Here is a 16528-nt window from a genome sequence, read left to right on the forward strand (position 1 = left end):
AGAAGAGAAGCAAACATAGGCTGATGAGGAAACATGTCACCCCCTTGGCCTGGTGTGAGAGCCAGACCACCCCAAGTGTCCCTCCGCCTGGTGGGCTTCCCCAAGATTCTTCACCAATCTAGTCCCAGAAGGGGGTGGCGGTGGGCACCTGTCTGTCTGCAGCATCTCTTTCTTCTGGCTACAGTGCACTTTTAGGGAAGCAGTGATCCGTGGGCAGTCCACTCTGCCCAGGTCATTGAGGTGGGACTGACCTGCACGTCACTGCCCGGCATTTCTCAGGGAGCATACTATACATATTTTAGGAGAAGACAAATCACTCTGCGGGGCTGTCCCAAGAACATTTAGGGTCCTTGGCTAGCACCCACCAGGTATCAGTAGGCCTTCCCTAGCTTTTACAACACCCAACTCTCCAGAAGCCCCCTTGACAGGCAGTACTGCAACAGAGAGAATCACTGCCTAGCTCCAGGCACAGGAATGTGACTTTTTTGCAAACCTGGCCACAGGGACTGGTTCAGAGATGGGCCTATGAGCATTAGCTCTGGGACAGAAGCGGTCTCTCTCTTCTGGGGGAGTTAAGATGCCAGGAAACAAGTCTTGAACAGTTGCCAGCCGTGAAGCTAATTAGATAGTGGGTATGAGAAATGAGAAGAGATTCTTTGTGATATCTTTTGGGCGCCTGGCTCTGTTCTTGGGCCTTGTTGATTATATAAGCTAATGTATTTCTACTTGTTCAAGCAAGTGCAATCCCATGAAATTCCTGATTAATATCGAGAAGCAAGAGTCAGCCTGCCCCAGAGACACCAAGTGTTAAAGGTCTATCCAATCAAAATAGTGAACTGGGGTGGGTTGACTGGTCCCGTACAGGCTTTTGCTTATGTGCAATAAGAAGCCAGGACTGATTTTCTCTTTCTTTCTGAATTAAAAGAGGCCATTCTGGCCCCCCACATAACACGGATGCTCAAAAGTCAACCAATCCAGTGGGGTTCTGACAGCAACGAGTTTCTAATTTTGTTTTCTATGGTTTTGATGACGTGGAATAAAGCTGCCAATGGAGAAGGGAATCCCCAGATCCTTCTACCATAGAGCAAAAGGTACTCATGTGGCCCAAGCAAAAACACATTCTCAGTGTCATGACCTGGGAACACCCAGGAGATCCAATGGCTTGAAGGCTCAGGCAGGGGCTGACTCACCGTCGCTGTTAATTATGGAAAGCAGCAGTTTCAGGTAGTTTTGTGTTTGTTGCACCAGGTCCCAACTCTGTTGGGGAAGAAGGATAAAAGGGGTCTAGGAACAGATATTTATATCATACTGGGAATTTGAAGTATTTAAAAAATAAAATACCCCGAGCTCTTGGTCTCAAACACCAATTAATCGGAGACTTCATTCCCCATTCTGAGACCTCTTTTCACCTTCCCTTGCGCCCTCACCCCACGGGTCTCCTGTACTCAGTACGCTCTATCCCAACATGACATCGGGGAGGGGGAAGCCACGCAGAAGGTCAGGCAACCCACCAACAGCCTCCTCTAAGCCCTGGGCTCCCCACAGGGCTCTCCAGGGGATTAACAGAGGCAAACAAAGAACCTTGAGCTAGTGGCCACTGTTGCCAAACAGAAAGAGCCATTCCTTCCTCTGCTATCACATCACAGAAACCAAGGAAAATATCAATCTTCTCATCAACCATGTTTTATTCACTTTTTACTGCTATTCACTGCGTACTCTGTCTTTTGATGAATAATAAATGCAGTCTGTTTGGCAGACAGAATCTTTTAAAACAGTAGGCCCACAAGGTGGGAGATGAAAAATAGTTAAAGGCTGTAAAGAGACTGGGACCTCTCTTCTAGTTCAAGTAAGAGGCCTAGAACAGATGCTCTTAGAAATAGTCCCCTCGTAATCTGGAATTCCATGGAGGGGCTTGACCCAGTTCTGCAGCCCCTTTCCCCCTAGTAGGGCAGCCTTGCAATACAGCTGCTTATCAGTGTTCTAGGGCCGTGCAGGGTGGGTGGAGAATACCAGAGAGAGAGCACTTCCCCAGAGGGAGGGTGAACATGGCACCTGTAATTGGCATGGTTTTCCCAGGAACTGAAAACAGACTCATTTACCTGACCCTCCCACAGGCCCTGGAGAGTTCTGACCCACTTTCCGCAGCTCCAGAGACAGTGCTGCAATGCTGCACTAATAAAGTCATTACCCGTAGTAGCACAGGGGTCTCTCCACTCATCTGGCTCAAACGTGTCACACACACCATTGCCAATAGATTCCCTCAGAGCTATAGTTCTCACAGGGTGGGGAAGAGCAGGAGCAGGAGCAGGAGGCAAAAACTATGCAGCACAACGCCCAGGGAAGTCAGGTGGGCTGGGGGTAGTCAGGGGTGGGCAGGACCTGACCAAGGACTGGAACCTACACAGCTTCAATCACGGTGGTTATTCAAAGGGGACACTGAAACCAGGCAGCGGAGTATATCACAATGAGCCCAGTGCTCGGGTAGGAACCACAGGCTGAGGAGCAATGGGTGGGTAGAGGCCCAGGGCCACAGAGTTAAGCTGACCTGGGGCATTAACCCAGCCCTGCCAGACTTCGAAGTTCATGCTCTTATCACATGCTACACTGCAGAGACTTTCCCTATAATACCAAAGTACGAAACAATAGTGTGGGGATTGCAGAAGGTGAGGAAGACCTGGGAAATACATTAAAACCTAGACTCATCTTATCCGACATGCTCCATGAAAAAGTCTCTGGGTGCAGAGCTGAGCACCATGCCTGTTCATCTCTATGCCTGGAGTACTCTTCCCCCTGGCTGGCAAACTCCTCATGCAAAGGCCCAGCCCCATTATGTTCTCTGCAGTCTTCTTCTGTGGCCACTGGTCAATACCTCTACTAGGCAGATGATGGTTATGTTGTTGCCTCTTTCCCTAGAACAAGCCCAGTATGGACAGAGACCATTTTGGCATCTGTACATCCCCAAGGCTTAGTGCTTAGGTACTAGGCCACACCTGTAGAATGTTCCTTCACTGCCTATTCTCTGTCAGGGGCTAGCTTGAAGAGAAGCAGACACTGAAAGGGGTCTTAGGGCCCAGAAAGAAAAAGCAGACCTCTATGGAATTCAATAGGATCGCGTGGAAGGCAGCAAGGCCCATACATATACTGCAACAGTGCTCCCGCTTGTGAACATCCCTGAGGGCCCAGCCCTGGCACACAGCGGCGAACGATCACCTCAGCCCTCACGGGGCTGCAGCTGAGTGAAGGAGAAGTGAACTGCTGCAGGTGTGTGGACTAAAAGGCGACTTCTAGGGTGCTGCAGGACTGTGTAATTGGTAAGGTGAGGCGAGCCTGATCCATGGGGACCATGAGGAAAGGCTCCTTGGAGATGGTGACATGCATCTAAGGAGGGGCGGGGGAGCAGACAAGTGTTTCTGGCAGCAAAACAGCATGTGCAAACCTGGAAAGCACTCTTCCCGAAGGGGCTGAAAGGAGGCCAGTGTGGCTGGAGGAGAGGATGGCCAGTCACAAGAACAAGGATGGAACATGAGGAGCTGGGTGGGCCATAGAAGGGTCCTTGGACTCTATTCTGAGGAAAATGGTCAAAGTGAGTGGTGGGTTTTAGGGAAGGGGATGACGATGATGACCTCACTCCATGATTCGAGCACTGCTACCTGTGAGGCCCTATTCAAGTGCTCTACGTTCACTGTTTCCAGTTACCCCTCCATGTGCCTCATGTTCAAATGCATTCACTGAGATGAGATGACTGTGGCCTGGACTAGGCTAAGAGATGGAGGCAAGAAGGACTGGAGCGTTTCACCAGGGACAGAGATTTAAAGAGCTGATGGGGCCTGGCAATGGATGTGGGGGAAGAAAAGCACCCAAGTTTCAAGTTTGAGCATCTAAGTAAATGCTGGAGGGCCTGGGGGCCCTGAAGGTTGTGGCCAATTCCATTCTGGATGGCCTGAGTCTGAGGTGGCAGCATGGAGGGGCACTTGTGGAAGGTGGTGCAGACACAGATACAGGTGGTGAGAGAGGCCCGGCCTCGGCAACCTGGCAGTGGGCTAATGGAGTGAATGATGAATGAGATCACCTGGGGAGATGAGGCGCAATGGGCAGTCCTGGATCTCCATGATGAAGGGACTGAATGGCCAAAACCTACACCTGGCTGAGAAGAGGATGGTAGGAGGCCCAGTAAGACCAATGAGCAACTGGAGAGGAAAGACTCTTGGGAGGAAGCCCTGCCCTTCTACTTTTGTGTCTGGAACATTATTAGTGTTTGCTTCCTTGAGGTAGCAAGCTAGTAGCCTAGTTCTTAATTATCATCATTAAAATCAGCCTGGCATTTCAGTTAAGAGGACACTTTCACACGGTAATCATACTTGAACCACACTTGCCACAATACTGAAATAGGTGTTGTCAACTCTACTTTCAGAGACAAGTGAGGTCATTTGCTCAAGGCCCTAGACCCCGGGCTTATATTACACAGAATTCCTCACACACACAGACAGGACTCCTTCTCAGAGAGACAAATGTCCTTGGCAGTGTCAACACACTGCAGCCCTACAGTTGCATCTTATCTGGTAAGCAATTTATCAGAACCTGTTTGAACCTACATAAGGAGAAAGAATATGCCGTAAGAGAGTAAGTGTTATCTGACACCTCTGCATACAATAAATTAAGAAGAAAGCCTGTAAGTTCCTTTGGCCACTCAATCTGTCCGGGTACAGCCTGGAACTTGAGACCAGGAAGCAGGTTTCTCTGAACCTGTTCCGTATCCAGGCTTCTTGGGGCACAACAAACAACTGGCCCGTTCTCCTTTCTAAAACTCCCTCTCTTATAGAAACACCTGCATACAGAAGACCTGAGACGACTCTAATTCACTCACTCAAATAGTCATGAAGCTCCCACTTTGCGATTAGGGGCTGAATGTACAAGATAAAACAAGATAAGCATAGCCTCTACCTTTACAGACCAGTTGCTACCAAGAAAACAAAATCCAAGGTCATATGGTAGCACACAGCTGCCTAACAAGTGAGTTGAGCCTCTCCGTGACCCAAGGGTGGACAGGAATTGTCCAGACCTGGGGGAGGAGGAAGAGGGAAACAGGATGTTTTCAAGGTATTCACTGGCTCGGCCTTTCCAGCTCGAGGCTCTGTGTATTTCTGTGCTGCAGATGCACAGGCCGTGGTTCCCCATCCTCCTGGAGCTCAGTCTACTGGAGATGGGGAAGCAGATTTCTCAATCAGTGACCACAGCTCAGTGGAAAATTCCATGATAGATATGCTCAGGGGGTCAATGGGAACGTACATACTGGGATCTGATCCTGGAGATGAGGGAAATAAGACATCAGGGAAATCTTCCTGGAATGAACACCCAGGACAAATCCTAAAGGCAGTGTGTCAGCCAGATAAGAGGAAGCCAGGAGGTAGCATCCAGGCAGAGGCAACAGAATATGGGGGAGGTGGTGGGAGAATAAGGCTACTTGTCCTGGCTGAAGCAAATAGCAAGGAAGACGGCTGACGGCCTTTGTGCTCGTACAGTGGATGAACACAGCAGAGAGATGGATCCACCCAGTAAGGCTGAGCTCTTTTCCATGGCAAACAGTGACAAAGGGGAGCACGATGGAAATAATTTTAAGGTTTCTATAATCAAATGGGGTCAGGCAGCTCTGCACTTCCTCTGGCAGAACATGCATTTAAAAGGAAAAATGGAAAAAGTCACTAAAGCCCAGAGCTGGAAAGCAGCCACCGTGAGGTCCTTTGGAAAAAGAATCCCCTGGAGGACGCAAATCTTTGAGTGAGTCACGTTCAGAAGGCTTGTATTTTCTGGGCCAAGAGCAAATCAGAAGAGAGAGAGTTAAACAGATTAGCAGTGCCTTTTGTCCTAGGCTGTGGAAGGTCCGAGAACACCAGCCAGGTCTTCAGGTATCTGCATGATGGACTTGTGGGGCAGGCACCAACAGTCCCCTTGGCCCCTTCCCTTGTCTTGCCCTATTACAGTCAGGCCCCTCACCTGATACTGGCTCCAGTCAATGTTTAGAGAGCAAGTCAGGAAGTCGGGGATGCTCAGTGGGGCATCGACGTAGTCCTGGGGACAGAAAAGACACCTGTGAGATGCAGGCTGGACACCAAGAGAAGCCACGGTGACAGGGCAGGTTGTGGCCCTGAAGCTGTGGCTACCACAGGCAGGCACGATGTCCCTCCATAGAGCCTGCCTTCTCCGGGCCAGATGCCTCTGCTACCCTGGGAGTGAGAGCTTAAAAATGAAGGGACCAGATACTGCTGCCAAGTGGAGCTTTTCAGTTGGCCATTTGACTGTTTACTGCTGAGACAGATGTAAGTGACCTGTATGCAGCCTCCAGCAGGCCTCTGTGGTCTGCTCCCACTGGCTGGGGAAGGAACAGAATGCTGGCCCCCCGGCCTGACACAGAAGGTGGAGCAAAGGGGAAGGACTCCTCCTATCTTGTCCCTGGAAACTCCTTTAAAGAAAGAGAGAAATTAAAGGGAGAAAGTAAAGTATATATGATGAGAATGTAAACATGTATATACAAGAGGGAGAGAAAATAATGAGACTCATTCAGGGAAGAGAACAGAAAGGAAAAGGGTAGTTGTTTTCTCCAAAAAGATTACTAGCTGTTCTCCATGGTCTCCCTTTACAAAGAAACATTAAGACCCAAGTTGATGAATGTTATTATCCGTACCTGCTTCCAGTTAAAAATGAGCCCTTCAGCCATGTAATCACGATCCTTATATTCCTTGAAAAATTCACAGCCTGGAAAAGAAAGCAGAATTATGACACCGCTCTTTGTAGCCCAGTCTCCTGAGGTGCTTGAGTACTGCAGGACTGAGGTGGCCGGCAGCTCACACACTTCTCCACACTGGTAGGCCCCAGATGAAGCCATAGCTAACATGATATATATATATATATATATATCTATATATCTATATATATGTGGGGGGGGGGCGCGGGGGTGGTGGTGGTAGGGGGAACAGGGAGGGGATAAAATGGGGAGGGGAGAGACAGGGAACAAGCCTCCTGAGCTCCTCTGGTTTCTAGTTACTCGACTTCCTGAGGATGTACGACCTGCCTGCACACCTCTCTGCCTCTCTGTATCTCTCCCCATCTGCGCTCATTGGTTATTCGTTACTTCTCCTTTCTGGTCCCTTTTGTCCTACGTAGCCCTGAAGAGTCAACAGCCAGCAAACAAAAAGCATGGCCTGCAATCTGAGCCCCGTCAGCACTATCTCGGCAATTTACGTACTTACAGATCACTCCTCTCCACTCTAACACTGACCTTGATGTCTTTCAGTGAGGACTAAACATTGTGCCATACTGGAAAGGACCACAAACAGGGTCTGAAATGTGACAGGTGCTCAAGAGACACATCCATCTCCAACAAACCTGGCCAAGAAGTATTTTGCTGGAAAAATTGTAAGAAACTCTACTAGGGTAAACCCTCAGGAATACAGACAGGAACAGTGGAGAGAGAAGGGCTTAGGCAACATTCCCAGCCTCAAATCTCAGCTTTTTGCTTAGCTGTGTGACTGCGAACGAGTTGTTTAAATTCTCTAAGCCTTGATTTTCTCATTTGTAACATAGTTAAGGATAAAATAAAATAACATCTAAAACACCTGGCACAGCAACTGGTACAATGGCATTCAAATGGCAGCATATTATCATCATCATGCTGGCACGGCAACAGGAGCCCACAGTGCCAGCCCTGCAGCTTACGGTTAACTGCCTGGTTCTGAAAGACCGAGGCTTGCTCTCACACCACAGCACAGGGGCTTCGGCCCCAAGGACGGGAAAGGAGCACTTTGAAAGTAGCTTTTCGCAGTTATTCTCAGTTCCTCAACCAGGGCCAACACAAACTTTGGAAGGCACATGGCTTTGGCCACAGGTCCCACTTTGGTGAGATCCTCCAAGGCAAAACAGTTGTCCAAATTCCATGGAAGTGTTCACAAGCCAAAAAATTCACATGGAACTCTCTAGCTACTCCTCTTGGGCCAAGTTCCTGTCTGAGGTCCAGGGAAGAAAGAAAGGGTTCCTTTGGAGATGAAGGTCTGGAGACACAGGTCATATGTTTTGTAGCCCGGCTCTCATCCCATACATACTTTTGCACTCTACTGCCCCAGACCTCACTTCTGCCTCAGAAGCCAAGAAACAGTCCTCAACTCTAACACTTCAGCCTATTCTTGGGTGCCTCCCTGGGAGAAAGAAGAAATATAAATATCAGATAAAGGTCCTGAGCTATGAGCCCAGGTTTAGAAGACATCAATTATCTCTTAGAGCTCCTGTGAAGTGCTGTTTCCTCAAACTCGAGCTGCTCAAATCAACACCGCAGGCTCTAGGATGAGCCCTGACCAGCCTATGATGCAGAAGCAATTTTTTTGTGAGAAACAAACAGAATTAAAATAGACTTGGTACCCAGGGCAATTTCTAACATTCATTACCTGAACAGGTTTCTGAACCTACTAAGAGGCAAGAGAAATGGGACTAAGTGTGGGGGAGAACAGCCACACTCAAAGAGGAAACAAATTAGACTCATGTTGGGAGTTTTTGGTCCCATCTATTTTGGTGCCCAGAAGGAAGTGCTCCCAGAACACTTCTCACTTTCAAGGGCCAATCTAAGACCAAGTTGCTCTGATAGAACTACAACTGATACCATCAGAGTTCCTGCCTGGGCTTCAAAGTCATTAGGGGGCTTAAATGAGGCCCCTGAAACCTCAGCAAAGTCCATTTCAATGACTTGGCTTGGATAATAGTAATTTTGTCGTCCCCCCACCCCCACCTTTTAAAAAATCCTCCGTCAAGGACATGAATATTAATTTTAGAGGGAGGGGAAGGGGGGGAGAAACATTGATCAGTTGCCTCACACACACCCCAACCAGGGACCAAACCGACAACCCAGGCATGTGCCCTGGCTGGGAATCAAACCCACAACCTTTAGCTTAACAGGGCAATGCTCCAACCAGCTGAGCCACATTGGCCAGGGCTCTTTTCCTTTGTATGAAGTAATACAAGCATGTGAAGAAATTCAAGAACATAAGTATAGAAAGTAAAAAGGGCTTCTCCTGTCCCCTTACCTGAGCGTGCAATGGCATCTCTCCCATCCTTGGCTTTGTTTTATAGATCCCCCCTTCCGCTCCCCTCAATATGAAAACTACCAGATGTAATATATGAACATTTTGGGAAGAAAAGGAAAAAATTCAGAGTATATCATCTTACAATTTTAGCATATCTCCTTCTCAACCTTTTGTATAAGGACTTTTCCCCTTAGTTGAAATTGTAGCCCTGGCTGGTGGGGCTCAGTGGACTGAGCATCAGCCTACAAACTGAAAGGTCGCTGGTTCAATTCCCGGTCAGGGCACATGCCTGGGTTGGGGGCCACAGTACGGGGCACGCAAGATGCAACCAGTCAATGTTTCTTTCCCTCTTTCTCCCTCCCTTCCCTCTCTCTCAAAATAAATAAAATCTTCTTTCAAAAAAGAAAGAAATTGTACTACGGTCCCTTCTGATTGATGGGGCATATGTTCCAAGACCCCCAGTGGATGCCTAAAACCACAGATAGTACTGGACCCTACATAAACTCTTTTTTTTCTATATGTTTCTACACTTTACAGCTTCTCATTGGCATATCTTCATTGCCAGTATCAGTACTCCTATACTTTGGGGCCATAATTAAGTTAAAATAAGTGTTGTTTGAACACAAGCACTGTGAAACCATGAGAGTTGCTCTGAAAGCCAAGATGGTTGCTAGGTGGCTAATGGTCAGGTAGAGCATAAACAGTGTGGATACCCTGAGCAAAGGCGAGTCACATCGTGAGCAGAACAGAGCATGACAGCGTGAGATTTCATTATGCTACTCAGGATGGCATGCGATTTAAAACTTGTAAGTGTTTACTTCTGGAATTTTCCATTTTATATATTCAGACTATGGTTAACCATGGATACCCAAAACTGCAGAAAATGAAACTGCAAATAAGGGAGGACCACTTTATATAATGTATCCTGCTTAGCGTCTTAAGCATTTTTCCATGTCAAAAAGTTAAAGCATTTTTCTATGACTATAATGTTTCATTCTACTATCAATGGCTGTAACATCATTTACATAATAGTTATTCCTATTAATGACATTTTCCACATTTTGCTAGTATAAACAGACACTGTGATGAACATCTTTATCTCCAAGTTAGCTGGACTACGGCCTACTGAGTAACAGAGTCAAACAAGGGGTATTAACATTTTGGGAGTAATAACAAGTTGCCAAACTACAGCAGAAAGGATATTGTGCTATTGTTCTAGAGCAGTGTATTTCAAACTTCTAATATCACCATTTTTTGTAATAGTAACTTCTAAATATTACTATTTTTTGTAATTAAGTACTACTTACAGCCTAAATATAAACAAAGAAAGCGATGCTTGGTTCTTCAGGCCCCACAGACCTCTCCTGTTCCACAGACTACTTCCACCTGTCAAGTATCCTCAAAGCATCTCCTGGGCATCGAGAGCCTGATCTGAAAACCAGATCTACCCGACAGTTCCAGGATAAGACGCTCTGGTTGGGACACTCCTGTCATGACACAGCTCTGATGCTGTAAAGCTCATGGAATCATCATGATGTCTGCAACTACCTAAAGTGGCTTTTAGGGAAGAGGAGCTTCTCTAAGCTTTTACTTCCATGTACCCATCATTTGGTCCGGTGTTTACGAAGCACCTGTTAGGGATGGGTCTGGCACCTTGCTCTGAAATAAGCACTATCGTCTTCATTTTATGGATGAGGAAGCCGATGCTCAGAAGGGTATTAAGGGACTTGTTCAAGGATATGCAGTGCTATGGCTGGGACTCAAGCCCAGCTCTACAAGGCACCAAATGCTAAGCTGGCAGAGAAGAATGAAGGCTCTGGTGGAAGCCACTGTAAGAGGACCAGGCTATCTGGGGTCACCCGCTTACAATGATGAGGATACGCTCTCCACCAGGCACTAGATGACCTTGCAATTCTAATGAGAAGGCCTCCTGGCGATACAGCAAACTGCTGTCACTGGCCTGCCCTTGCTATAGGCTATGTGGCTACAAGATGAGGAGACAAGGTTCAACACAGGACTGAGGCAGATGCTTGTGCTGAGAAGCAGGAGAGATGTTTCAAAGGAGAAAGCGTACACTTCCTGCTGTTTGTTGAAAACGTCTTATGCTGCCGTTAGAGCTCATTGGCCTCCCTTGCTGAATAAGCAGGTATTGCCAGAAAGCTTAAATGTTATCAACTGGACCGACACAGCTTTAGGATCCAGGGCAGAGAATACTGCCCTCGCTACAAGTTGTATACATGTCTATACACCAGAGACAAATGCGGCTACCTCTGTGCACACCAAAGTGCTTTGCGACATGGTGAGGCCATCACCAACTCTGTACAACTGGAGGCAGAACAATTACACTCTTCTACCACCAGAACAGCCCTGCCTGAGGCAATTTCAGACAAAGGTTCATATCTGCTTGGGCCAGACTACTGTGATTAGTTGCTGACCCACAGTACTAATAATGCCACTTCTCCTTTACCTGCAGAGCACTTTGGTAAATGTGATCTCATCTCATCTTCACAGCAAAACCCTGAACTAAGCCTTTCTCCAAATGACACTTGAGAAAACTTAAGGCTGGGAGAGATGAAGTAACTTGCTCAAGGCTGTGGACTCAAGCCAGGACTCAACCCCTGGACCCCTCCAAGTGGAAAGCCCCTTTCAAGACAACGCCCTGCCCTGAGTGCGAAAGCCTATGACTGGGATCCACAGTGTGCTATGCTGACCGACACAAGGTTCTCCCGAAAAGCCCTGGGACACTTATATACCTAAGTACAAAAGGTCTCCTGATGGCCTCCAAGGGCCCCCAGTCCTTGGGAGCCTATCATTTGACTAGACCCTGAAAAGAGCTCCCTACCTGGATACGGGATGGAGAGGAGAGTGAAGTCGGCATAGCGCTGGGCTTTGTCCACCTTCTCGGAGGAGGTTACACTACAAGACAGGACACAATGTGTTATGACATCACAACACATACACGCCATTCCCCAATGAGTATTATAACAAGTTAAATGAACCTCTTGCTAAAGAAACTATTCTTCAGAGTTACAAATGATGCCCTTCAGCAGTGCTTACTTTGAACAATTAAGAAATGTAACTGCCCCTACCCTAACTTATTAAGCCAGAGAGGTTACTCTCCCTCTAACACTGTAGCAACCACAACGAGAACCTAAAGCTGCAGAACCGGTTGCCTCCTAAGTCCCACAAATGAAGGCAGCACAGCCCTCTGACCTGGAGTGTGGAGTAAGATGCGAGCCAAATAACTCTGGGGGACGCGCGCCTCACTACTCTGAGGACTCTCCTAAACAGGGGGAACAAACAACACCTGAAAGGTAAAGACTTAGGAGAGTTCTGACAGATGAAGGAGGAAGGGATAAGGGACTTCAGATATCTGCAGAGAGCTAAACTGTAGCTCAGCCTCAGTATGCCATATTTTCTTGGAAAACGTCAGCATAATTAAAAGTATTATAAAAAATAAATAAAATTTCAGAATATCCTACCATTTCATCACCCTCACCCAGGTTCCATGTTTTTCAACCTTTGTCTTATCAGATGAAGATCTGATTCATACGTGGAATAAAACATGATTCATACGTGAAATAAAACACTGATCTTTTTTATCCATTTTTAAAAGAGCCTCTAATCTACCAGAAATGGTGTAGAACTCAGAGCCAAAGGCAAATCTTCATGGGAGTCTATGAGACAGAGGCAGCAGAGCACAGGTTAGAGACTCCTGGCTCCCTCAGTTTCTACCTGGATGACCTTGAGCAAGTTACTTAAACTCTTTGTGCTTTAGTTTCTTGCCTGCAAGAGGGGGTAACACTAGAACCTGTCTTACAGGGCTGTTTGAAGACACAACGAAAGGATGACAGAAACCCTTAGCACAAGTTCTGGCAGGTGGTGACCCTTTGGTAACTGCTATGTACTATCACCAACCTGTAAAGCCTGTGAACACATCGCCTCTGCCCATTTCATGGTGGATGCCCTGTACTTACTTCATGCCAAACTTCACCTTCTTGTTCTCTACCATCAGGTCACAGATGTATTTGACTGACAGGTACCGAAGCAGCTTGATGTCATAGCCTCTGACCTTATCAAAAAGATGTGTGTCGGAACTTCTGAAACAAAGAGCCAGAGGGAGAAATTGCACTGCACATTCATTCAGGAAAGTCTGAGGGGCGGGGAGCATGTTCGAGGAAGTACAGATGTCACCGGCAAGAACTTGTTTCCCGTCTCCAGAAGATGGAAGGGGGAGACAGGAAAGCTGGTTCTAGAAAAGATGTAGAGAAGGTGACTTTCTAAGAGATTACCCCCAACTCTGGGATGCATTTCAAAGAAGCAATTTGCAGCTCTGAACCAGGAAAATGCTTTTTAGCTCAGCTTGACAGTAAGCCAAAAGACCGAAGATAATCTGCGAGTTCTAAAAAGCAGCAAGCTGGTGGCTGATAGAGTCTTTGAGTTTCCATTAGAGTTTATATCCCTCCACCTTTTATGACCATTTTTAGCCACAGCTTGCTCAGAGTGTAAGAGATTGAAATTCTTGATGGGAGATGGACTTTTTAAAGCTATCTTATCAACTGATCATGAAATACTACCAACCGAATTCCTTCTAAGCAGGAGGCCTATGAAGCGAAGAGAAAGATACAATTTTCCTAATCCCCAGACAGCCTTTTGACTAGTCTCACAGACTAAGGCAAAAGTAGAAGGAGTAAACAGTCACCATTAATTTTCTTTTTTTTAATGCCCACTGCTTAGCTGTCCCTCGTAGTCTCCTAGCCAAGAACAGTGTATGCTGTGGAAGACGGCCTGGCTGAGGCAGAGGTTGGCTGGCTTCGGGGAAAGAGCCAAACATTCCTGAGCACAAGCCAGAGCTACTGCTCTTGGAACTAACAGGCAGAACCCTGGGCACAGCAAGATGCCTTTCAGGTACTGAGCCATGATTTCGGGCAGCTGATTTTACTGGGGTGCTCATGTGTATTCCAGAGACACTGGATACTAGTTGAAGACTTTCCATGTGGCACAGACTACGCAAAGGAGTTTTTCCAAAATATCCTATCATGTTTTCTAAAAACATTTTGAAAGAAGGTATGAAGAGTGTGAACTAGCCCATTTCCTGCCATCAGAGGGGCCGAAAATACGTGTTTGTATCAAGTACTCTTACGGCACCAATCACACAGCTGTGGAGCTTCTTGTCCCTACACCTCTCACATGGGTACTGAAGCCTCTGGTCCTGCGCCTCAGCACCAGGTGTGCTGTCTGACACCTGGCAGGCAGGCCAGCCATCACCACGCTGGCCACACCCTGGAAATTGTAGGCTAAGACAGACACAAATGTCTGGGCCTTGTCTCTGACTGTGGTACCAGGAACCCAGGGCTGGGATATTATCTCTGGGATCCTGATGCACAGCAGGGTGAAGAAAGGCTGCTCAAATAAATATTCAGTAAAGCCAGCTGCGGTGTAAAACTACGGGATGTACTTCGACAACCCTATTACATGGACTTGGCAGTGGGAGGAAGGGTACAAATCCACTCACCTGGACCAGGGATGAATCAACACTGTCAATATGGAAATGGCCACCACTGGTCAGACACCCCAATCCCAACACAAGCCCAGACCCGTAACAACCTGGCACTGACCGAAGAGCACAATCCTCCTCTGTGACGTCTTCTGCATCGGCCCAGGCATCATCTGCACCCCCTGCCAGAGAAACCTGTCTTGTCAGCATGGAGGCGGTGGCACGGGGCTCCACCCAGGGGCTTCCCAACCAGCTCCATCCCTAACTGGCAGTTCTTGTGTATTTTTACCACCAACGCCTCATATGCTGGTGGTCTTGTATCCCAAACATCTGCTCAAGTGATAAACAAAGGCTCCTAGTCTTTCCCCAGCCTGGTCACACCCTCTACCTGTTGCTGGGGGTGGCTCTTCTCTATGACTGGGCTCTTGTTCTTAGTCCCAAAGGACACAGCTTAACACTCACCTGAGAAAATATAGTTGTAGCCAGTGCGTCCATACAGCTCCCCCCAGCCAGCCAGTGTGGCTGATCTGCAAATATGCTGAGAGAGAAACAGAATTTTCAGGATCAGATGGTTTTCTAGAGTTTTTTGTTTTTGTTTTTCCCGGCTTTATTGAGATAATAACTGACATATGACATTGTGTAAGTTCAAGGTGTACAATATACTGATTTGATATACTTATATATTGCAAAATCATTACCACCATAGGGTTAGGTAAAACCTCGATCACATCACACAATAGCATTTCTTCTTTGTGGTAAAAAAATTTAAGATCTCTGTGATTTTCTTTCTTTCTTTTTTTTAAAATTTCTATCACTTTTGCCCTGGCTGGTGTGGCTCAGTGGATTGGTGCTGGCCTGCAAACCAAAGGGTTGCCGGTTTGATTCCCAGTCAGGGCACATGCCTGGCTTGTGGGCCAGGTCCCCAGGGGGATACGCGAGAGGCAACCACACATTGATGTTTCTCTCCCTCTCTTTCTTCCTCCCTTCCCTCTCTCTAAAAATAAATAAGTAAAATCTTTAAAATCACAAACATACACAAAAAGTACAAACTTCCAGTTGTAAAATAAGTCATGGGACGTAATGTTCAGTATGATGACTGGAGTTAATAATACTGTACTGCATATTTCAAAGTGGTTAAAAGCACAGATCTTAAAGTTTTCATCACAAGAAAAAAATTGTAACAGTGTGGCAAAGGATGTTAACTGGACTTACTGTGGTGATTATTTTGCAATACACACAAATATTGAGTCATTATGCTGAACGCCAGAAACTAATATAATATTATGCTGTCAATTATACTTCGATTAAAAATAAAATAAAATAAAATAAAATAAAATAAAATAAAATAAAACATTTAGTCCCACAATTGAACTAGCCACACTGAACTGAGCTTTGAAGTAGGAAGCAAGCAATTAACTCCATCCCCTTCCCCAACTTGGCAGAGGCTCGTGTTCTGGAGTAATGTTGATAATAAACACTGCCATCATCGCACTAGTAACCAGTACCTTCGGAGTGCCATACATCTCTAAGGACAACATCGTTACCGCACAACAGAATACATTTTTGTGCCCTTCCCAATCTCCCTCTCAACTGCTCATTCACTTGTCTGCCTTCCCCACTCACTGAGCTCCATGTGGACAAGGACTGTCTTCTTCATCTCTGTCCCCCTAGAAGCTAGCACAGGGCCACTGTGCTTTATCCAAGAGCAATGTCTTCCTGTTGAGCTTGCACTTACAAGCTAGGCGAGCACTTTGCCAGGTGCTGGAAGGACAGCAGTAAGACAAGGTCTCTGCCCTCAAAGAAATTACAGCAGAGAGAAAATGACAGGCATTCATACACATAAATGACAGATGTTCAGACACACGATTAGACTAAAGCACATATAAGTAGGTATTAAGTGAACACCAGTTGAGTCAGGGGAAGCTGATGGGTATAAAATGGTATCACATTGCCTGGACAAGAAGTT

At 46.7% G+C, this 16528-nt stretch overlaps 1 protein-coding gene across 7 annotated transcripts in view; it reads right to left on the reverse strand.

Annotated features, from left to right (window-relative positions):
- Window positions 1–16528, reverse strand: part of MTMR14 (myotubularin related protein 14) — a 50145-nt gene that overhangs the window by 19120 nt on the left and 14497 nt on the right. For 4 of the 7 annotated variants that reach the window (XM_054595498.1, XM_054595495.1, XM_054595492.1 and 1 more), the window contains exons 4-10: window positions 15025–15100; window positions 14684–14744; window positions 13043–13165; window positions 11908–11981; window positions 6680–6750; window positions 5992–6066; window positions 1191–1257 (exon numbers count right to left, since the gene is read on the reverse strand). In XM_054595498.1, coding sequence (XP_054451473.1) covers window positions 1191–1257; window positions 5992–6066; window positions 6680–6750; window positions 11908–11981; window positions 13043–13165; window positions 14684–14744; window positions 15025–15100 — 547 coding nt within the window. The remainder of the gene's footprint in view (window positions 1–1190; window positions 1258–5991; window positions 6067–6679; window positions 6751–11907; window positions 11982–13042; window positions 13166–14683; window positions 14745–15024; window positions 15101–16528) is intronic. The other 3 variants (XM_054595499.1, XM_054595496.1, XM_054595494.1) reach the window with 1 other exon arrangement.

The sequence above is a fragment of the Pteronotus mesoamericanus genome, unplaced genomic scaffold (genome assembly GCF_021234165.1).
Source record: "Pteronotus mesoamericanus isolate MK-2021 breed Mesoamerican mustached bat unplaced genomic scaffold, CSHL_Meso_final scaffold_54, whole genome shotgun sequence".
In the NCBI taxonomy this organism is placed as follows: Eukaryota; Metazoa; Chordata; class Mammalia; order Chiroptera; family Mormoopidae; genus Pteronotus; species Pteronotus mesoamericanus.